Source organism: Psittacula echo (assembly GCF_963264785.1).
Source record: "Psittacula echo genome assembly, chromosome: 8".
NCBI lineage: Eukaryota > Metazoa > Chordata > Aves > Psittaciformes > Psittacidae > Psittacula > Psittacula echo.
The window spans coordinates 4012897-4036573 of NC_137744.1; the positions used below are offsets into that span (position 1 = coordinate 4012897).

Genomic DNA, 23677 nt, shown 5'->3' on the forward strand with positions numbered 1-23677 from the left:
TGTTTTGCTCCCGGGGGAGCGCGGCACGGCCACGTGACTCCGCGGGCTCCTTTAAAGGGGCCTGCACCGCTCGAAGCGTCCCTGGGGAGGGATCGCTGGTGGGGCCGCGTCCCGGCCTAGCTCGTCCCGGCTGGCAGGTACGTGCAACCGCCCTGCGCCCAGCCCCCGCGCTCCTGGAGCTCGGCGCACCGGGGGGGCTGAGCCCCCTACCTGGCCGGGGCAGACTGCGGGACACCGGTGCTGGGTGAGACGGGCAGGGCGCGCTGTGGTGGGGTGGAGGTCCGGTGGGATACTGCAGTCCGGACTCCGTGTGCACCGGTGGAGTGCGGCGGGGCTAGCTGCAGGTGCGTGCGACCGGGGCGCAGCCCGCAGGTGCATAGCGGGGTGGCCCGGTCCGTGCGGGAGACGGGCGGGGCCCAGGCGGAGGTGAGGCAGGGCCTGCTCACGGTGCGGACTTTGTACTCTCTGGCGTCGGAGCAATTTCACTCCGTGAGCTGCCGCCGCCGGGGCTGCCTCTGGCTGTAGCCGCCAGCAGATCTCGTGTCCGTCCGCGGAGCACGTAAGGGACAAGCTCCTTCCCTCCTTCTCTCGTGTCAGGGAAGAAGCTAGCATTCAGGCTCTCTACCTTGGTCGGTGGAAGTTGGTTGGCTACTACATAAACTGAAGTCTAATTTTCTGTTAATTTGTAATTTCTGTACTATTGGAGAATTGGCAAGGGGAAGCCCTGGGAGTAAGGGTTCTGTTGTGAAGTATCAAGGTTCAGGGATGAATGTGATATAAAGTTGGGTTTGGGTTTTTCCTTTTCCCTTAAGGCATATATTTCAAAGAAAAACTAAGGGGTTTTTTGTTTGTTTGGTTGGTTGGTTTTCTTAAGAATTTAAGGTTATTGGTTTCCTTTACCTTGTACTAGTAGAGGGATTAAATGATGATTAGTTACTGTAGAGAGAGTGTGAGAACAAATCACTGTACAAATCACTTCACTGAGTGAAGATTCAGTGATGCTGCTTTGCTGTTTCCTAAAATTGCCCCAGAGGTACATGTGCAGTGTCCTGATCAAACAAAAAGCCTAGGGTCCACACAGGCTATTTGTAAAGCCTCAAGAAAGCTGCCCCAGAGACCTCATCCTTCACTTTTTCCAGTGCCAGGGCTCATTCAGAAGTCTTTTAGATTTCTGTGACTTCTGGTCAAGTATGTTTTCTGTTACGGATCCTGATGCTGCTGTGTGCAGCTTTGATGTTGTGATAGGGATTCTGACACGTAGGGAACTGGGCTGATACAGGGGGATTTGTCTCAGCAGGGAGCTTTTGCAATCAGCTCTAAGAGCTGCTGTTTACACTTGGTTTGCAGTCTCAGCTTTGCCCTTTCCTAGGATTTTATGTTGCTTGCAGATATCACTAATGTAAGAGGACATAAAGATTAGCCTGCACTGACTCCCTGAGCTCAGCAGCTCCCTTGAGGATGGCCACCGCATGCACTGGGTATGCTTTCTCCGGAAAACTGCTCCTGTGTACTTTAGCCTCCGGTGACAAGAAAGCTACTTCTTTGTCAGAGTCATCCCCTGGCCCTTCCCAGCAGGGTGTGTGCTGACAGGGTGGGAGGCTTCAGGCTGGTGCTGCCAGCTCTGTCTTTCCTTGTTGCTGTCAGCGCTGCCCTTTGCTAGTATGGTGAGACAGCATGGGTGAAGCTTTCTGAATGCCTTGCTTTGAAACCTCTTCACTGGTGCAGTGAGTAGGTCAGTGCCGGTACCTTACCTCCCCATGAGCAGGAGTGGTTTCTGGAGCACCAGCAGCAGGGACTGAGATTGGTGAGGTTAGTGCCATCATCCCTGCTCTGCTCGGGCTGTGGGGAAAGGGCTGTTCCATACCTGAGTTCCTTCAGGTGTGTGACCAGGACCTAAAGGGCTTGCTGGTGAAACTGCTGGAGCAGAAACATGGATTAAAACCATCTTGGATTTAGAGAGATCCCTACAGCCCCCTTCCGGGAAGGGAGGTTTCTTTTTCCGAATTGAGAGTTGCTTTCTTTCAATTTATCAATTTAATAACTGTTTGGAATCAGTTTTACTCGATTACTATTAGTTTCTGGGGGTATTACAGCACGTTTGGAACTCTGAGATAAATGTTTGGAAGGTATCTACTCCTTTGTCATGTACTGGGATTGAATTCTGTGTATTGTGTATTGGATGTGGGAAGAAATCTCACAGCTTCTCTGGGAAAGCTGCTCTAGTGTGATGTCATGCTAGCTGAAAGTTTACAAAATATCCAGCTTTGCTGCAAATAAACCTGGTATTTTTATGTTGCTATAACCAAAGATGGGGGAGAATAAGTATTGATAAACTCTTCAGAAAAAATCTATTTGATATGGTGTTATGTCCCCATCCCCCTCTTCTTGAAATTAAGGAAAACTGATTCCTTTAAGCTTTCTTGCAAGGTCACATTTTTCCAATTCTCTTGCTTTCAGCTTTCCTCTGCTGAATGTTTTCCAAGTTGCTGTTGTGTCTCAAGAGCTGGATGTCTGGTTTAGATGGCAGTTTTGTTATCAGTTACATCCAGCTTTGTTAATTATATCACTGGATGAGATTTCTTGTGGGTTTAGTTTGTCATCCATCTTAACCCTAAGCTATTTTCTTATCTTTTGGTGTAATTCTGCTGCTCCATGTTGCATCAGCTTCTCCTTCATACATGTAGCTCTTTACTCTTACATTCACAGAGATGTATTTTGACTATTTCAGATAATTTCTGCAACTTGCCCTGGATCTCTCTTCAGAGTATTCCTGGTTCTTATTCGCACCAAGCTTGGTGTTGATTAGAAGTTTTATGAGTAAGGTCCTTACTTTGTGATCATGGGGAAAATATTTAAGGGAACTAGACTAAGCAAAGAGTCTTGGGCAGCCCACTGTGAGGATGCACTCCCTGGATTACAGAGAATCACTTGTTAAGAGCAGTCTTTAAAGAAGTTACAATTTAAAATTACTTCATAGTGACTAACTCATATGTTCTCAAGTGGCTTAGTTGAATAGATGCTGGCAGCAGTTTAAAATACAAAGATACTTGTTCAGGATTATTTCATTTTGTATGTGGTCCTATAAGATGATTTGGGGCATCAGAGGCAGTGAAAAACCAGCCACTTGAAATTCCAGTGCGTGTGGCACTTTCTGCTCAGGATCCTACTGCCCTAAGATGACAGTTACGCAGTGTGTGGCATTTACAGGTGCTAACATAGCTCTCGCTGTGAATCTGTTCACCTTATCTCCTGCTGTGTGAACACTTACTGAATTAGTATTCTGTCAACACTATGGAGCAAAGTGTTTGGACGCAAACTACAGACAAAGGTTAATCTGTTATGAGAAGCAATGTTTCGCACTGGGGGCTGATCAGCATGGCGTATTCTCAATCCACCTTGAATAATGATCCCAACAGGATTTCTGCCAGACTTTTTCATCCCCTTGCAAAGTGTCTGGTACCTTCAAACCATGTCATCATATTCCACTACCTTTGTTTTTCTTTTCTCCCAAATAGGTGTAACCTCTAAAAGCACCTTCACTTCAGGCTATGATGGGATTGTTTTGGTTGTTGCTGCTTTACATCCACATGCTGTCATCTGCATTTGCTGGAGGTGTCACCAGAGTCTATTACCTGGGGATCCACGAGGTGGACTGGAACTATGCTCCAACAGGGAAGAATGTATTTGCTAACCAAAGCATCACACATAACCCGTATGTTTGCTTCTATAAGAATTTAGTCTGGTACTGGCTTGAAATAGTAATCCTGTGAGTAATTTCAGGGAAGTATTCTGAGGCATCTAAGCAAGCAAAAAACTATGTGATGTCTGATCTTTATGAGCTTAATGGTTAACTTATCATAGTGTTGGGACACATAGGAACATAGAAACTGTATTAGTGGGAAAATGAATGATTGGTTTAATGGAACATCCACTGCCTGTACACCAGCTGGGAGTACAAGCACTCTATAATAGAACCCATTGTGCAGTACTCTGCCCTGGGGTTTCATTTTTCTTAATTCCAGCTGGTGATCAGCTTGTATATCCTGAGGCATGGTGACTTTTTGCCTTTATGTAAATGATTTCACAGAACTGGTTTGTTTTGGTTTGAATGGAATTTCAAGCATTAGACTTAATGGACCTTCTTGCATGTAATTTTAGAGGTTGTTTGAAAAATGCTATTGGTTTTGTTGTGGAAGTAAATCTGGGAACTGCAATAATTACTTTGAGTTGCTACAGAAACAGGCTTTAGTTTCTGTTTTCAAAACATTAAACTTTTTCTTTGTTTTCTTTTTTTTTTTTTCTTTTTGCATAGCTTCCCACATCTTTTTAAAGGCATTTGTGCTTCCCTCCATCCCATTTTCTATGGCAAATAACCTGTATTTCTTGACCTGCTCTGTCATTTACCCCCACCTCTCATAATAAATAACACTGAGAACAGCACAGCAGGAATGGAAGGAGTTCACAGAAAAATGTCAAGGTCTGTTAGTTTAGTGTGGAAAAGTCTTTCTGGAGACACTGAATGGACTTAAAGTAGTTCACAGGGTTAATTCACAATTAATAAAGATGTTACCACTGACTCCTGCAGTGATAATGAATGTAGTGGTTTTTGTTTGCTTGCTTTCATAGTACATGAAGAGAAGAGAATGAAATTCAATGACATTAAACTTGGCAATTTAAAAACTGTTCTGTCACTGCAAACAATTAGCTAATGGGACTTATTTATACAATGATTGTAGAAAACAAGGAAGTGATACTGATATGAATGATATTAATATGAATGCTTGAAAAGTTGTTTTATTTTCTTGGGAAGAAATGGACTCTAAAACAAAGTATGAAGTATCTTAAACTCTGCTAGTAGTGGCTACAGGTATGACTACAAAGGGATGAGCTGTAGATTGTACAGCTACAGCTCAGCCTTTCACAATTTTCAGTGACAAGGTCAATGCCTCATGTTTTAGTCTCAACTAGTCATCTTCGAGAGATAAACATTAGTTTGCCTGTATTTCAGGGCTACTTACATTATGGCAGGGTGATTGATATTACACAGGAAATGAGGGGAGTAACCTTGGCTCTCATTTAGCTCTCCCACTAATACCTGGACCATGATTCATCTCTTATCTACTAAGAATTACCATAAAGTGCAAATGTACTCATGAGTTGAACTTTAGTACCTCTATGAGGTTTTAACTTGGGAAGCTGCTTACATGTTGGGTGCATACCTTCCTGGCTTGTCTGCCATTGTCTGCCAAAAGAAATAATTTGGAATCTGTTAAGTAGAAAATCATCTTTTAGACTGTGTTTTGGTCAGAGAACTCAGGAGAACTCCCCCACCCTCAAGTGATTTAGTTGCAAATGCCATGAAAGCTCAGGCAGTCCTCTGTAATACCAAAGCTTTCAGGCTTATCTGGGAAGGCTGTGTGTCATTGTCACTCCACTGTGTTATCAACCAGCTGTTTTATATAATGCATGACTCATGGTGCCTTTTCCTTTTCTGAATTTAACAGCAAGGCCTCAAAATTCCTCCAGGCTGGAAAAGACAGGGTGGGAAGCACATACAAGAAATCTGTCTATAAGCAACACACAGACTCCACATATACCACTGAGATTCCTAAACCTGACTGGCTGGGGTTCCTTGGGCCCATCATCCGAGCAGAAGTGGGGGATACCATCAAAGTACACCTAAGAAATTTTGCTAGTCGACCATATACAATCCATCCTCACGGAGTTTTCTACGAAAAGGACTCTGAAGGTAAATGGGGCACTGCCATAAGGGAGGCAGATTTTTCTCACTGGGAGCTTAGGAGTGTGTATGGTGGAGAGATGTCTGTAAAGCCACAGAGTTGGTTAGCCCAAAGCTATGTTGCAGGAAAGCAATAGTTTAGTGAGGTTACCTGATGTTGGGTTAGCAGGTTCATGGGTCTAGGAGTAATTTACTGACCTGGGCATTACAGTACACAGTGTGGCTTCCTTTATTTTTAGAACTTCCAAAGCTTGCTAGTGGGAGAGTGGTGAAGAAGGAAAAGAGCTGTATTTATTATTGGAAGTGCTGTAGTATAAGAATCATGAATGTGAGCTTCAGGTAGCTCACAAGAATGGTGAGGTGTGAGACTAAAGAACAGCTATTTGAAGCAACCCTAAAAATTGGCGAGAGGTTGACTGGAGCATGTTGCAGGGTTGAAGACAAAGTATCAAGAGATGAAATGGGAATCATCTTTCTGACTCTGTGCTGTCCTGTTTGCTGGGAAAGTTACCTTACAATGGCTCTGTGTCTCAGTCTGTCTTAGGAAATCATGATTAAATACTATTTCAGCCTTGGTATGGTGAGTGTCACTTTGAAATCTGCTACCCAAGTATCTATGTGCAGCTCTACTGAGTGAGAGCAGCTCAGCAGGGGGATTGGAACTAGATAATCTTAAGGTCCTTTCCAACCCTAACTATTCTATGATTCCATGTGTGGGCACCTCTGCTCTTCTTGAATGGATGTTGTGGTTGCTCAATTGTTCTAGGATCCCTGTATCCTGATATGTCCCCCCAGGATCAGAAGAAGGATGATGCTGTTTTCCCAGGAGGGAATTATACCTATACTTGGACTGTCCCTGAAGATCACAGCCCAACTGTTGATGACCCAAACTGCTTGACATGGATCTACCACTCCCATATTGATGCACCAAAGGACATTGCATCTGGATTAATTGGGCCATTACTTACATGCAAAAAAGGTAAAAACTCCAAGAGAAAGCGGCTGAGGGTTGCAGTTTCATTCTGTATCTTTATAGGATTTTTGTTGTGATTTGAGCAAGAGTGGGATGCGAAGGCACTTTGGTGGGCAGCTCCAGAGAAAAATGTAGTATGAGTGGAGAAGACAGAACCTGTGTTCTGACTTTGTTCTAGTTGTTATGTTGTCTTGCTCCCTTAGTGACTGTGCAGGTGAATATGTAGGCCTCTTTATGTGAGAGCTGTTTGAATCCATGTTAAAAGCAGGACTCCTGTCCCTGGCCTAGTTTGTGTCTTAAAAATTGGGAACTGTTTGATTTCAGCAGGAAAGGTGAAGGTGGTGTGGTTCAGTCATGCAGTGGCAGAGGTGCTTGGGAGTGAGAAGTGTATTAACAGGGATATACTAGATAAGAGTGAGCTTGCTGGAACTCTGCTATGAGCTGTGCTAGGATGCTGGGGAAAGCATCTGTCTAATTTGTGCGATCAGAGTTACTCTTCTACTGATGTTTTAATCCGTGTGCCGATGACTGCTTTTCTTGCATGGAAGAATATTCATACATCCTTTCTTTTACTCTAGGAATGCTGACTGGCAGTTCTCAAAGACGTCAGGATGTGGACATTGATTTCTTTCTGATGTTCAGTGTGGTGGATGAGAACCTAAGCTGGTATCTGGATGAAAACATAGCATTGTTCTGCACAGATCCAGCCTTGGTAGACAAAGATGATGAGGAATTTCAAGAAAGCAACAAAATGCATGGTCAGTGTCACTTTGTGAAGCCACAGACTCTGCCCAGATGCTCCAGGGGTGTTGGTGCTCTGATATCTTGAAATGCACTTTTGTCTGTTGTATGCCAGGGAGAAGGGAGACAACAAGCTCTGAGATACTGTGCTAAGTGAACAATGTTGCAGGGATACTCCAAACTCCAGAAAAAATGTTATTTTCCTTTAATCTTTGGCATGAGGGAGCCTTTGTTAGTAGTTTGGAGATTTTTGAATACACTTAATTTTATGAATGTGTTGTAGGGTTGTGCTCTCCAGAACAAGAAGGGGGGGATGAGTTCTTGTTAGGTCCATCCTGCAAACACAGCTATACTGTGATTTGCTGGCAGAAGCTCTGAAGGACCCTTCTCTAATCTGATTTTTGCTTGCTTTTTTTTGCAGCTATTAATGGTTATGTGTTTGGAAACCTCCCTGAGCTGACAATGTGTGCTGGAGATTATGTTTCGTGGCATCTCTTCGGGATGGGCAATGAAATTGATGTTCATACAGCTTACTTCCATGGAGAAACACTCAGTATTCGAGGCCATAGGACAGATGTGGCCAGCCTCTTCCCAGCCACTTTTGTTACAGCAGAGATGATCCCCAGTAACCCTGGGAGATGGCTACTGAGTTGTCAGGTCAATGATCACATAGCAGGTAAGGCAGAGGTTGTAATATGTCGTGCACTCTACAGCCTCCGTTTTATCTCCCAGTGTAGCCCTGTGATGCACAGTGTGGTAGGGGACTGTGCCTTGGGCAGCATTCCCACTGAAAATGTCCCTAGATGAATCGGGTGATTCCTTGTCTTGTATAAATTGACGTGACTTGGTTATTGAAGTGTGGGCCAGACTTCCTAGGCATGGCTTGTACCACTGTATGATGTTCTATGCTGATCAGTGGTGAAGACAATATTTGATACAGCAGAAAGCGAAGATGAGGCAGTGCCTCAATCTGTAGTCCCTGTGAGAGGCACTTGCATGGTACAACCATGGTACGTGAGGACAGCAGATGGCTCTATTTGCTCTTTGCCCGTACTTCCACAGAATGCAATTAAGAAGTTCTGCTCACTAACACAAACTCCTTGCTGTGAGAGCCATCTAATCACCTTCTGGGACAATAAAGGAAAATGGCCAGTTCGTGGTAGGAAGGTGGGATTGTTCATTGCTGGTCAAACTGGTTGAGAGGGGTAAAGCGTGTATGTCCTCCTCCACCATGTCTTGAACAGCTGGGATGGGAGCACTGTATGAAGTCCGGCCCTGTTCTCGGCAATCTCCAGCATCCATCCTGGAGGGGAAAGTTCGGAAATACTACATTGCTGCAAAGGAGGTGCAGTGGGACTATGGACCTTCAGGACTTGACCAAAGCAGTGGAAAACGGCTGAGTGAGGAAGGCAGGTAAGCAAGAGGCTAATGGGTTGGGGCAGTGTTTGGGGGTCTCTGGTCTGTGATGGGGAGGCTGCTAAGGAAAATGTGGAATTTCTTTCTTATCAAAATACATACCTGCAATTCATGTGGAATTCCTGGGAAGGCAGATCACCCCATCTGAAAATGAAGGCTGCTGTAGCTAGACTGTACTGAGAGCAGTACTAGGCACTTTGGGTGATTTCAAGTAGAAGTGTGCTGAACTACTAAGAAAGCACATCTTGCAGCAGACACAGGGTGGCAGAGCTAGCTCGCGGATACACTTCAGTGTAGCCTTTCTGCAGCAAGCAATTTCTGGGAAATCAAATGCAGTGACCTCTCCAACATCCTTCTGTCCCATATGTCACATGGTTGTGATAGCAGTTGGTGAGTGATTTCCCATTCAGACTTTGGCTAACTGAAACAAAGACATTCCTCACCCTCTCTTCCTTAGGACACTGTTGAAGAGGATATACCTCTTTCAGATGGAGAAGTATAAATGCAGGGTGATTAATGATTTACCAAAAGCCAAATAGCAACTCTTTTGTGGAACTTAAAAGGAAAAGCTCCTTATACCTGTGAGCTGGCCTTGCAACTAAGCTGAGTCTCCTGCAAGGCATGTTATGTGTGTGTTTGGAGAGGGGGGTGGTGGAGGATTTGTCATTTAGAGCCTTTCTGTTTGCTGCACTGTGGTTTTGTTCACTGCCCTGTCTTGCACATCTCGTGTTCAGATGCTGTTCAGACCTGTGCCATTGAACCCAGCTGTTTCAGCTGGGAGAGGGCTGTAGGCCAGAGGTGTTCCCTGAACATGTAGGTAGATGAGTCTGTAGGATTAAAAAGCTTCATAGAAAAGCTGTTGCTTGTTCCAAAGTGGTGATGCAGTCCTTGTCTGAAAAGCTTCTTGATTTGGAGATGCTGCTGACATTGCCAGAGGAGCGTGGGAAAGAGGGAACAGGAGAGCAGGACTGATTCATAGAAGTTGCCTGACCTTTTCTGTTTTCAATTAGCCCTGCTGAGCAGTTTTTCAAGCGCGGCCCTTACAGAATTGGAGGAGTCTACTGGAAGGCAAAGTATGTGGAATATACTGATGAGAGCTTCCGTGAGGAAAAGCAGCCATTGGAAGAAGAGAAACACCTTGGGATACTTGGTAGGAATCATCCAGCAACACAAATCTGCTTTCAGTGCCAGTGAGATTGATGCTGATATCAGGGGTACCAGTTGGCTGTAGCTGTTCTCTCCTTTCATGGTGCAGTGAGAGGCACAGAGGAGGTGTTTCACAGCAGTTACACCTAAGAGTGAGTGGGACAGGCAGAGGATGTGAAATGGTAAAATAGACAGAATCACTTTTCTACGGGGGCAGTATTCAGAGGTTAGTAGTAAGGGCTGAAGGATAAGATTCTTGTATTAAAGACTCACAGTTCTTTTGTAGCTGGCAGGAGCAGTGACTCACAGGCAGGGGTGGCATTAGAGCATTTCACACCCCTCTTTACCTGCCTGCCCAGGGCACATGTCTTAGAAGGCTGGGTAGGCCTTTTGTAGGTGAGTGAGAGACATGGGCCTTTCCTGAGGGTGTTTTGGCACATCTGGCCATTTTCTTACTTATTCTGTGAATGTCTGAATCCTCTCTGAGTTCTCCTGCAGACCCAAAGTGCTTTAAAACAATTCTTGTCAGTCCCTGTTCCTGCTGTCAGGGCTGAATGGCCTCAAGCAGTGCCAACATGTGGAATGTCTGCCTCTCCTGCATCCTCTGCTCACTCAGCCTGGGTGAAAAGTGGTCCTGGCTGCTTTGGTTTGCTGTTGCTCTGTTGCTAACATGCTCCCTACAATTTGTGTAGGTCCAGTGATCAAAGCTGAAGTTGGAGACACCATCCTGGTGACATTTGTTAACAAAGCCTCCTGGCCATTCAGCATCCAGCCTCATGGAGTGTCCTATGGGAAGGCATGGGAAGGGATGCAGTACCATGATGGTTTGTAGTTCTTTTTTTCTTGAGCAATTCAATATTAATGCTTGTGGTGGGGCTGTACATCCCATACCTCCTCTGTGCTGGACAGTTTCTGCAGCTGTGAAGGACTGGATGTGGTCAGGAATTGGGTACAAGCCACCTTGGTCCTCTGAGCCTGCCTGAAGCCTTGCTGAAGGAGTCTTTCCACTGAACTGGTGCCCAGGAAGGGTGCCAGAGGGAGTATACTTCCAGAGATACTTTTTTCCGAGAAGAAAACTGTAAACCAAAGCTCAGATCATTTCTAGCTGTTTGAGACCCTTTGAGCAGAGGAGTGTGCCCAGTGCACTCCAGCTTAGAGAACCACATGGTTCCAATATTTAACTCCCCAGATGCAGCTGGATCTGCTTTGTTATTTCACCTTGCCATGCCCACCTCTGCTGTGGTGCGGTGGGGAATTTACATGGTACTGAGAGTAGATCCATGTGTGCCTTAACTACACCCGTGTCATGCTTCAGAGATGCTGGGTATTTAAGTGACATGAATGAAGTAAATCCCAGTTTGAATGTAGCTGGTGAGAAGATGGAACCCAGTTTGTACAGGGACTTTGGGAATAACCATGCCAATCTCTGTTTTAAAGGTCTGTTTAAGAATGGGGTTTCTGTTGCACCACTGCACAACTTCACATACCGCTGGACTGTGCCAAAGCATGTTGGGCCCACAGCCAGTGACCCTCCATGCCTGACCTGGATGTACAGCTCAGCTGTGAATCCCATCAAAGACCCCAGTTCAGGCTTAGTAGGGCCTCTGATTATCTGCAAGCCAGGCACTTTGGATGAGAACAACAAACAGGTAAAAGGGGTTTTCATGTTGTGCTCTTACCAGGTTCTTTGCTTTCTTGTAGAGAAAGGAAGCAACAGCCAAATGTCAGGGAACATAAGGAGAACAGATGTATAGTAGCATGAATCCAGTAGAGTAAAACCAAAGCAACAAATCAGGTTAACATTGGGATGCTGATGCATCCCAATGCACCGGCCATTTTCACATGGGAAAGCCTAGTGTTCCAGGCTCCCCAGGGCTGCCCTGGAAATGGTTTCTGGGCTCTGCTTAAAAACTCACAGATGAACTTGGCTGAACTGTACATTGGATGCGACTTTATAGCTAACTTTTGTCCTGAGACTTGCATAGCAGGCTGCTTTCAGAGGCATGTGGAATAATTGTTGCAGTCTCAAAAACATTAAAAAGACTTTCACTTGCAGGTTTTTTGCTTGAGTGATATAATGCTTTGAGGTTTGGGTGAGCTTCATTTCTTCTGCAAGATCAGTTCGTTTTCAAGCAGAGTTGACTACAAAAAAAGAAAAAAAAAAAGCATGTGGAAATTGTGTTAGTCTTTAGGTTTTTAATGGGGAGGTGAAATCTGGAGGGTGACCAGAACTTCCTCTTGGAATTTCACTTGGGTAGTCTGCTCATGGCAGTAAATGTAGGGAAGGCAATAAATTAATATCCTGGGAAGTGCAAGGCAGATTAGTAGAGCCTTATTGTGAAAAAGAGCAGGCAGCAGGAAAACTGCCGTCCTGCTTGCCTTGTGGTGTAGATCAGGGAGTGGCTGCTAAGTCTGAAGTCTGAAAACAGCTTCCACAGGAGCCTCCCTGGAGGAGTTGACTGTTAGTGGTGGCATGATGTGGCTAAATTGGGAGTGCAGAAGAGATCAGCATGTTGCACAGGGTGAAAATGTGAGTCTTCTGAGCAAAGGATCATGAATATGTACATCCCACTATGTGAAGGAGCTGTGATAATGATAGAAGACTTGCAGGTGTCAAAACCAGACTTGGTTATAAAGGTAGGATGGGGAAAAAATCAACTGGAGCAGAAATTCCATGATCTTGGTCAATCCTTTAATGAATGCTTAATTGGGAAAGGTGCATGGCCACTTGTCATGCATCTGTGTGCTGCAGACTCAGAATTGCTCAGCCTTCTCTGCAGGGTATCTTCCTGGGTACAGCTGAGGCAGCAGATATCAAAGAGACAATCTAGACAACACTAGGGGTATTCTTTCAGGGGGGGAATGCATCATGCTTTACAATTCTCATAGGAGATTGAACATTTTCAGGGGGTTAGGGTAATAAAGAATAAAAAAAATGCCCAATCCAGGCCTGTGGTAGGAGAAAGGAGGCATGGAATGTAGTCATCCACCTGCCTCATGGGCTGGGCTCTTGATTCCCAGGTCTGATCTGGAGAGATGGTGAAACCCACACTTAAACATAGGGAGGAAAGGAGGCAGTGATTTGGTATCCTTGGATTGATTCCAGTCACTTGTGTGAAATATCATGGGGAAAACCCAAGTGGTGCCTCTTGTGAAACAAAAGAGGGACATTCAACATGAGTAAAGGGACTGTGGCCCTCAGTAGGGAACATGGTAGACAGGCAAAAACATCCTTAACTGTAAAGATAGTTGGTGAGTTTTAAAAATTAACAGCTGTTATTGTAATTATAGAAAGGGATCGACAAAGAATTTTACCTTCTCTTCAGTGTGTTTGACGAGAACCTCAGCTGGTATTTAAATGCAAACATAAAGTACTATTTGAGGATGGAAGAGGCTTCGGTGCAAGAGGATGATGACTTCAAGGAGTCAAACAGGATGCATGGTATGGCCTGATGCTGTTCTGAGTGCAGCAGGATTGAACCTGCAGAACATGGGGTGGTGCTCACCTAAAGACTGAGCTGGGGAGCTGGAATGGCTGTGTTGTATTGACCTGAAATCAGGTGAGGCTGGAGGCAGCAGGTGGGATACGGAAAAAGAAGCACAGCTGTCTTGAAGTGTGTCCTGAGTGTCTTGAGGGGGAATTACTAGAAAGCTACACTTCTGCTGCCAGGCCTGCCCTGTCAAAGCATGTGCACAAAATGAGTCTCTTACCTGCAGAGAATCAATTGCATTCTCCTTTGCAGCCATCAATGGAATTATGTTTGGTAACTTGCCTGGGCTGAATGTGTGTGAAGGAGACAATGTGACCTGGCACCTTCTGGGCTTGGGCAGCGAAGCAGATGTACATGGAGCTGTGTTTCAGGGAAACACTCTGCAGATGAATGGAATGCGGAGAGATTCAACCAATCTGTTCCCCCACACATTTGCTACTGCCTTCATGCAACCTGATAACAACGGTAAGTGCCTGTGCATCTAACTTAGCAGAACTTAACTCCCCTCTCCATGACTTGTGGAGATTCATGTTTGACAGACCCCAGTCCTCCCAGTTTGCAGGGAGGGCACACAATACTGTCTTGCTTATGCAACTCAATGGCCTCAGCTGCCAGTTGCCTCCTCCCCTTTGGCATTTGCAGGCTAGATCTTTTACTTAAACAGCATCTCAGCAGTGGTAGCATGGTTATATTACTCTGCTGATTTCCTCCCTTCTAATAAGCTGCTTATTGTGTAAGAAAGCCTTCTGAGATTCTTTTTTTTTTGTGTAGGACTTTGTTGTGCCATTCCTGCTCGGTTTCTCTAACGACCCTTTTTAATCTCAGCCTGTGGCAACCAAACTCCCTCAACAAGCACCCATACACACAACACATACCGATGTCAACCATGTCACAGGCTCTGCATGGGAAGCAGCTGTTTCCTGGGATCTTTGAAAGTAGCTGATCTCTGTGTTCATGCTGCCTCCCTCAGGGATCTTTGAGATCTACTGCCAGACGAGCAATCACTACCAGGCTGGAATGAGGGAACGCTACTCCGTTTCCAAATGTGGAAAAAGAGATCCTGCTCCTGCCCATCAGTACAAGGGTGTGCGGATTTATTACATCATGGCAGAGGAGGTGGTGTGGGACTATGCGCCTGACCGGAGCTGGGAGAGGGAACGGCACAACCATTCTGCAGAGAGGTAGAGCCTGTCTTCTGGGAAACCCTTTGGCAAAGTTTCTTGGTATTCTCAGTAGACTGTGGTGAAGCTTGTTAGGTATCTTGGCCATTCTGTGACCTGGTGCATATGGCACTGCTGATGGTGCTGCTGATGGGAGCTGCAGCCCCTGCATCACTGTGCCCATCTTTGCAGCCAAAGCAGGTCTCAGGAAACCCATTCACTAGTGAACCCAATGCCACAAGGTAGCTGTTGATTGCCCCTGAGCTTTTGAGTATCTCAGCACTCACTCTGCATTTCTCAGCTATGCCGATGTATTTTTGAGCAACGAGAATGGACTACTTGGCTCCAAGTACAAGAAGGCAGTTTACAGGGAGTACACCGATGGGACTTTCCAGACCCCCAAGGCCAGGATAAATGGTGATGAGCACCTGGGAATACTAGGTAAGGATATGTGTATAGGGTGTGTTTTCCATTTGCACAGTGGTGGGACTTGGACTCTAGAGTTTCAGTGCCTGAAGGCTGTAAGCTGAAGGCCTCCTATTTATTTAGGCATCTGCTAAATGAGGAGGAATTCAGTCTGTCTCCTATCCATATCTAATAGCTTTGGACATAGCAGTAAAGAAGGTCCTCAACACAGCTTGTAGGAAACCATGGATTCTCATGCATGCCTCTGCCAACTTTTTCATGTCTTGGGCAAAGCAAATGCACACCTGCATTTCTGACTGTAGGACAGAAATAACTGCTGACTTCTAGAGAGCACCTGGAGAGGTGTAGGTGAAAATCTGTTACTGTGAGAAAAATGTTTTTGGAGCCAAAGCAGGCAGACATTGAGAAGTGGAGGAGGAGTACATTGCAATGACTGTGATCGGTCCAAGGATTCACAGCAATGTGTTATGAACCTAGGACTGAGTGGTGCTAGAGCAGCAAGGCTAAGGCAGTACATACCATTCAAAATAGGTTGCAGTTCTGATTTGTGACCCTTGTCAGGCCAAATTAAATGTTGCCACATTTTTTGAAACCAGCACCAAGGGATGATCACAGTGTGAAATTTAGCATAGCAGTATTCAGAAATCAAGCCTTAGTTGTACTGGGCACAGTTAAAATGTGTAACAACCTTCACTTTCCTCGTTGTGAAACTCAGTCTGTTTTTTTTAAGACTTGGATTGAGACCAGCCTCCAATTCTGTTTTGGGGAGGTAGAGAAAAGGGAGGGGAATGTTATAAACATATTAACAAATAAATATATTATACATCTTGAGATATGGGAATATCCTCAAGAGATATGTTGACAGTTTTTGCTAGTCTCAGAGTACACTCTTCCTGTCTCAAGGTCCTTTTCTGTGGGCAGAAGTGGGAGATATTCTCAACATTGTGTTTAAGAACAACGCCACACGACCCTACTCCATTCATGCACATGGGGTTCTGGAGAGAGAGATGGGACAGCCACAAGTAGCAAACCCTGGTAAGTCACTGGTCTCCAGCCATATTCCTGTGTGGATTAACAGAGCTAATTTAGCCTATGGCTAGGCTGGTTTCCTTAGGCAGGCTTAGATGTACTTGTTTTCTTATGGTAGAGAACTGGAACTGAACAATAAGTGGTCTTTCAAGTTCATCTAGGTTTAGTGATACCATTTGTATGAAAATAGCAGCCCTGGGAATTCATATTCTGCTCTGACACCTGGGATGATTGTAGCACAAACCTGTCTGTGTGCAGCCTTATCCCCCACACTGTGTGAAGTGTCTCTAGGAAGAAGGATGATGACAGTTCACAGCTCAGTCCTTGGTAGCTCTGGGCTAACTGCCCATGATGGGGGAAGCCTGCCCTTCTCTGGGACCTATACTTTGTGATGTGCACAGTAATATGAAATAGGCAAAATGCACAATTGCTTGCCAGGATGCTGACTGAAATCATCAATTTTTTTCACAGTCCAGATGCTAATTTCTATAATTTTTGGTTTCCTTCGACTTGTGCCGGCTGTCTAAGCAACAAACAGGTTTTCAGTGAGGCCTTGTCTTTCTGAAAAGTATTGTTAATATGCAAAATAGTAATCTTAAAAATGAATTTGAGCATCATAAATATCCTTCAGAGAGGAAAAGTTGTCTCAGGCTCCATCTGTACTGAAGAGAAATGGAATTTCTTTGGTCAGCTCCATCCTCAAAACTGGCAGATAAAATAGAGCTGTGCTGACACCAGATAGTGCGTGCATCCTGTGGCCCCTCTGCGTTGCTTGTGAGAGCAGAACTTCCATCCTGCTTCACAGTATTCTGGGGAAGGAAGATTATGTCCAACAAAATCAGAGTTGAAATTGCACTTTTTCTGTGGTGTTCTGCATGCTGCTCAGCAAACTGGTGAATGGGTGTATCACTGGTGTTAATGGTTCTTTTCTCACTCAGGTGACATTGTGACATACCGATGGGAAGTTCCTGAGAGATCTGGTCCGGGGCCAAGTGATTCAGCTTGTGTTCCTTGGATCTACTATTCTGTGGTGGATCCAGTAAAGGTAAAGTATGGAGTAGAACCAGAAAGGCCCAATTAGACATGTTTTTCATCCCTTCTAGTATTACACAATGGGAGCTGGATATAGTTTAGAGATTGGCCTAGCCAAGAGGTAGAATGACAACAACCTTGTGACATGTCCAGCATTCTCCTGGGAGAGAAAATCTTCCAGATTTGTTCTGATATTGGTCCTTGTTTATCTCTAGCATGAGCCTTCATAAAACAAGTTCACTGTCTCCTTGACAGTAACCTTCCTTCAGTGATCTGTAGGATATGAGAACATCTCCCAGTCAGTCATGGCTTTTATTTGAGAGCCATAGTGCTAACCTATAAATGCAGAAATTCTCCAAAATTGGGCCCCATGGATAAAGCAGGAAGATTTGAGCATTGCTAGGGTCAATTGCTAGGCTCTGATTTCACAGGGAGGATCTGTGAATAAACCATAACACTCAACCCAGAGATTACTGCCCTTTTATCTCAAGTTGCAGTTTTTGCAGTCAGAATATTTTGATACCATTCATATTTGACTTTTGGATTTGCATTTTAAAGAACATGTTTAGTCTCTCGTTTTGTGCTTTGGGAGCTGATGTTCTAATGAGAGTACTTACACACAGTAGCACTGTTTGTTTTCAGTGTGGTGATACAGGGAACAGAAAATACTGTTGCTGAAAGGCAAAGAAAAGTGTGTATAAGAGAGAAGGTGAGAAGGTCTTTGCCTCAGAGTTGTACGAGTTTCCTTTTTTTTTCTCCTTCACTGTGATTAGGATATGTACAGTGGTCTGATTGGACCCCTGAAGATCTGCCGGAGAGGGGCACTGCGATCTGATGGGATCAGGAAGGATGTAAAGAGGGAGTTTGCTCTACTGTTCCTGGTTTTTGATGAAAATCAGTCCTGGTACTTGGAGGAGAATGTGGAACATTACAGTAAGGGAAATCACAAGGAGATCAACCTGCTGGATGACAAATTTGTGGAAAGCAACAAAATGCATGGTAATGCCTGGTAGACACCCACTGAACACCCATTACTATCTACAGAAAGTTCAGGTTGATTCTGTGACCTCTATCTAAGTGGTCAGCCACCCAAAACCCAAGAGCTTGACTCCTAGTGAATGCACTCATGATTTTGCATTGGACAGAATTAAGCTGTATGTTCTCAATATTGCAGCACATACACAGCACAAAGATTTGGTCTACAGTGAGGGCTGTCCATTATGGCTGTCCCTGTCAAAAGGAGTAGCAAGATATGAGCCAGAGAGGTTATTACCTGGTGTGTCTAACTTGGGGTAGGAAATAAAATCAACTGTGAAATTAACTTGTCAGACTAGTTTGGTTTGTCTCAGGACCATTAGAATATATTAGATTTCAAATTGACCAACCTTATGTGGCTGCAATACACGACTCAGTTGTTTTAGCTGATTACCCAAAAATGGAAAATTACATTTCTACCATAGTAAGATGAACACCTTTCTCTATATTAACATATATATGTGAGCTTCTCTCTGTATTCTATCTGTAAAGTATTCTCAGCAAGACAAGTTCCCTGGCAGTTAACAATTCTTCACTATTCTTATCTGCTTATGTGTACTATCAGTATGACTGGGTGATGTAAAGAATCTCCAAATAAACATGTCCGTGAAGTTGTTATTGTTAAACCAGTATTATGGCTAGCAAAACCAACACAATGGAGTCTGATGCTTTTTTTTGATCTATACAAAGTGACAGTGGCAGATCTGGGTGTAAAACGTGGGTGTTCCTGCTCTTGGATTGTGTCCAAGTCTTATTCCCTCTGTCATCTGAGCATGAAAGTTTCCAATGCATTCAGCTCACAGTTTCAGTCCCTCTCCTGCATTTACAGTCAAAGCAGTATTCCTTCTGGCTGTGCTAATTGTGATATAAAGTCCTGCCATGTAGTGATTTTACAAGTAATCAGCATGTAACGTGCAGCCAGCATGAGACACAGAATGACAGGGTTGCCTGTTGGCAGGATTTACCCATTTTTTGTTGTTCAGAGATTTATGTGTATATAGATACATACATATTTCCTGATCATTGGGCTAAGAAGTCTATTTTTGCTTTTGGACTCTTAGAAGTAACCACCTCTGCAGTTTTCAGCAAGAGAGAGTTTTTGAGATTTGAGTGGAGCTACAGCATGGCCTTGTACGCAGGTCACTGCCAAACTTCTGAGGGATTGTCATATGGAAGACACTATTGATGCACTGGTTGCTGTATGAGCTTTGTAGCATCTGATTTCCAGTGCATGTTCTTGCTCTGAAATGGTTTCATGTTGTTACCCTCTCAATAACAGCCTTTTCTACTGTTTCTCTGTTGTTTTTCGCACAGCAATCAATGGGAGGCTCTATGCAAACTTGCCTGGGCTGACCATGTTCCAGGGAGAGTGGGTGAACTGGTACTTGCTGGGAATGGGTCAGGAGATTGATGTCCACACAGTCCATTTTCATGCTGAGACCTTCATATACAAGGTAAGAATATCCTCTTGTGATAAAGCAGAAACTGAGCATTGGTATAGTCACTTTTGTGTGACTCTAGACTTGAACGTGTTGAATGACCTCGCAGAAGCTTCACCCATCTCGGAAAGGGATGTGATTTTACACATCCAAATCTGACTCGCTGAGCCTTTGTATTGTGCTGATATGTCTAACCTAACCTTTAGGATTAGGTTGTTTGCTTTCCCAGCTACAGCCAGGAGTTAATCTTTGAAATCTTTTTCTGAGCTTTTAAAAGCTGTAGTAGCTCTGAAGTGCTCTCCAGCAACACAAATAGAATTTTCTTCCTGTGAAAGAAGCACAGAGCACTGCACACTAACGGCCTCCCTTCCCTTTGACAGAATGGCAAAAGCTACAGAGCAGATGTTGTGGATCTGTTCCCTGGAACCTTTGAAATGGTGGAGATGTTGGTTGGGAACCCTGGGACGTGGCTGCTCCACTGTCATGTGTCTGATCACATTCATGCTGGGATGGAGATACTCTTCACAGTCTTGCCTAGATCAGGTAGGGAGCTGCCCTTGATTGTTATTGTAAAACATCTAACAGCACTTTCTACTCCTGCTGTTAAATTCTGTTTGTATCACACTTACAATTCTCTTACATGCCATAAACAGCCAGTTAATTGAACAGTTAATTACTTAAGTACTAGCAATTTGAGATGTTCCTTTTGAATACGGTAATACCTGCAGCTGGAATTAACAACAAATGAGTTTCTGGCATTTGCAATGCTTACATTATTCTTACAAGCTTTATGTTAGCTTGTGTCTTAGAAGCACTGTTCAGCCATCAGCCAGTAATTGCTCTTACTGAGAATATTACCTGTAATCTAAATGCACATCCTAATGCTTTTCATTTCACCAGGAAACACTGGGAGGTGCCTAAAGGTGAGTAGCTCTGTACTGGGTTCGGCTGTGACAGAGTTAATTTTCTTCATAGCAGCCCAGATGGTGCTGTGTTTTAGATTTGTTACCAAAACAGAGCTGATAACACACCCATGGTTTTGCTGTTGCTGAATTGTGCTTACATACAGCAGTGGTCAAAGTCTTCTCATGTTTTTTACTCCGAAGGTAGGGGGGGCAAGAGGCAATCCACAAGTTGGGGGTGTTTTGTTTGTTTTTTCTTTCTCTCCCCCCTTGCTTTTGCCCTTCCAATTCACTCCCCATTCCTGCTGGTGGTGAGTGAGCAACTCTGCTAGCCTATCATGTGCTCAGAGACTTTGTGCTTTTCTGTTGTGGTTTAAGCCTAGCTGATAACTCAGAACCGTGCAGCTACTTGCTGTCTGCCCTCCCTCCTTCCTCCCTCTCTGGGCAGGATGGGGGGGGGGAGAATCAAAGGAATGCAAAACCTGTGGGTTGAGATAAGAACAGATTAATAACTGAAGTACAGTATAGAGTCATAGAATAGTCAGGGTTGGAAAGGACCTTAAGACCATCCAGTTCCAACCCCCCTGCCATGGGCAGGGACACCCCACACTAAACCATGTCACCCAAGACTCTGTCCAGCCTGGCCTTGAACACCGCCAGGGATGAAGCATTCACAACCTCCCTGGGCAACCCATTCCAGTGCCTCACCACCCTCACAGTAAAGAATTTCTTCCTTATATCCAATCTAAACTTCCCCTGTTTCAGTTTGAACCCATTACCCCTTGTCCTGTCACTACAGTCCCTAATGAAGAGTCCATCCCCAGCATCCCTGTAGCCCCCCTCCAGATACTGGAAGGCTGCTGTGAGGTCTCCACGCAGCTTCTCTTCTCCAGGCTGAACAGCCCCAACTTTCTCAGCCTATCTTCATACGGGAGGTGCTCCAGTCCCCTGATCATCCTCGTGGCCTCCTCTGGACTTGTTCCAACAGTTCCATGTCCTTTTTATGTTGAAGACACCAGAATTGTGGACAATACTCCGAGTATATATAATACTTAGAATAAGGGAAATAGCAGGGGAAGATAATATAAAACTAAAAGGGTATGGGAGGGAAAAAACCCAAACCAATAAATGCAAATGCTACACAATACAGTTGCTGACCAATATCCAGCCTGACCTCAGTGGCAATAGGTCCTTTCCTAGTAACTCCCCCCAGTTGATATTTTGGGCACGATGTGCTGTGGTACTGAATACCTGTTTGGCTAGTTTGGGTCAGGGATCCTGTCTCTGGTCCCTCCCGGCTTCTTGTACCCCCTCTCACTGCAGAGCATGAGACTGAAAAGTCCTTAATCAGGGTTAAGTGCTACTGAGCAACAGTGTAAAACATTGGTGTGCTATCAGCCAAAACACAGCATTGCGCCAGCTACTAGGAATAAAGTTAACTCTAAGTCAGCTGAAACCAAGAAATTTTCTGTCAAAGGCTTTAACAGGCTGTGTGGTGGGAGTGGGTCTGCTTTTGGAGCAGGTAATACAAAAACACTCCTGGTGTGATGCGAAGAAGGGAAACGTTGACAGAAGAAAAAAAAAACCACAACCAAAAAAACCCCAAATCAAACCCAGCCAGAAAACCAACCCGAAATACCCCAAAACAACAAAACCTGCAAGCTCAGGAAAATCATGCTGCTTGTGGACCTGATCCTTGCCAAGCATGTCATGTTCATGACCCTCTACCTGTTTAGCCCAACACTTTTTCACATTCTTTTGTTTCCTTTCAGAGCCAGAGCTTGAAGCTGTAAACTACAGCGCAGGTATGGTGTATGTTGCACTGCTAAATACTCTGTGTGTGTGTGAGGTGGAAGAGAAAGGGACATCTCTGATCAGTGCAGAGATTTAGATCTGTGTAAAAAAGAAGGGAGGAGCACAAACATCACTTACAGCCCCTTCTCTCAGGCTGGCCAGCATTTTAATCTGAGGTTGGGCTACTGGTGGATAAGAGGGAAGGTTCCAGGTTAGTTTATCTGTCCTCCAAATGTCTGTGCTCTGATGATAACAAATAAGGATGTTGTACTTGTTAGGCCTTTTTGACCATGTTGGGTGAAAAATTTTAGTGGCCTCGCGTCCTGTTGTACTTGCTGTATATGGATTCGTCTTCAAAGCAGAGTGTAGGCTTAGAAACTGGCAGAGATGCAAAGGGCTTTGGAGGAGGATGTTGCAAAGGAAGTGATTTTTCTTATCCCTTTCCATCACACCCTGAGGGACACTTTAGATTAGTTGTCCTCCCTTTTTGGGCTGTTAGTGACTGTGGTTTAGAGAATTATCACATTGATCATCACTAGCTCAAGGGACTGAGTCAGCATGCAAACAAGTACATCTGCTTTCTGGTCTGTTCTTCCCCCAAGAAAAAGAGTCTAAGCACATGCTCTGGCTCTTTCAGGTATTTTAAAGAACAGATGTGAGAAGACATTTGGTTGAGCAGCACCAGGGAAAAGTAGTAGATAAGGTCCCTTTGAAGTTTTCTGGGGGTAAAAGTCTGAATAGTTTATGGTGGTTTCTTATTTCCCTGATTTTTAGATCTTTCTCCACAACTCAATGGGAAATGTCAGAGCAGTAGTGACAACATGAAATAATTTGTCTTTACACCATGCTCAGGCACCAGCCTGTGTATATTCATGAGGTGAAAATCCTTGATCACCAGTTGTTACCTCTGCAAATAGCCACTTTTCTCAGAAGGTGGCTGCTGCCTCTATGTGGAAGCATAAGAGAGTTCAGGATCTCAAGTGGCTCACCACTGAAATGACTGAACACATGCACTCAGAATAATGGTGGTTAGGACAACAGCCATGTGCATGGGAAGCTTGGAGCAGGGTGGGGAACTTGGAGCAGCTCTGCTCTGGACAGATGCTCTTTTCTCCATTCTTCTGTTCTTAACCCAGCCACTGACTCCCCACACAACTCGGGTCATTTCTCTTGCGGGTGGGTTAGCAATAGTTAGCTGATTGGGTTGAACAGCTGTGAGAGATAGTGAGGGCCTGGGATGGAGTGGATTAGGGAAAGAACCCTTTGTTCTCAAATGTATGTGACCTTAGGGATGAGGGTCTGTTAGATGAATGGTCTCCTTTGACTTGCTTTGATTGCATTGGGTCTTTTACT

The 23677-nt window shown here is 44.6% G+C and overlaps 1 protein-coding gene across 8 annotated transcripts in view; it reads left to right on the forward strand.

Moving 5' to 3' along the window:
- Positions 1-17: 17 nt before the first annotated feature.
- Positions 18-23677, forward strand: part of HEPH (hephaestin) — a 52592-nt gene continuing 28932 nt past the window's right edge. The window contains exons 1-21 of one of the 8 annotated variants that reach the window (XM_080624502.1): positions 18-137; positions 3516-3712; positions 5505-5749; positions 6507-6719; positions 7292-7471; positions 7876-8130; positions 8699-8867; positions 9881-10020; positions 10709-10840; positions 11454-11665; positions 13308-13458; positions 13760-13972; positions 14478-14688; positions 14969-15108; positions 15997-16128; positions 17061-17167; positions 17928-18153; positions 19504-19643; positions 20009-20171; positions 20529-20551; positions 22303-22335. In XM_080624502.1, the coding sequence (XP_080480628.1) occupies positions 3549-3712; positions 5505-5749; positions 6507-6719; positions 7292-7471; positions 7876-8130; positions 8699-8867; positions 9881-10020; positions 10709-10840; positions 11454-11665; positions 13308-13458; positions 13760-13972; positions 14478-14688; positions 14969-15108; positions 15997-16128; positions 17061-17167; positions 17928-18153; positions 19504-19643; positions 20009-20171; positions 20529-20551; positions 22303-22323 (3237 nt within the window). In that variant the 5' untranslated portion in view covers positions 18-137; positions 3516-3548 and the 3' untranslated portion in view covers positions 22324-22335. Of the gene's footprint in view, positions 138-164; positions 345-396; positions 560-3515; positions 3713-3751; positions 4478-5504; positions 5750-6172; positions 6321-6506; positions 6720-7291; positions 7472-7875; positions 8131-8698; positions 8868-9880; positions 10021-10708; positions 10841-11453; positions 11666-13307; positions 13459-13759; positions 13973-14477; positions 14689-14968; positions 15109-15996; positions 16129-17060; positions 17168-17927; positions 18154-19503; positions 19644-20008; positions 20172-20528; positions 20552-22302; positions 22336-23677 lie in introns of those variants that run through there. The other 7 variants (XM_080624498.1, XM_080624499.1, XM_080624500.1 and 4 more) reach the window with 7 other exon arrangements.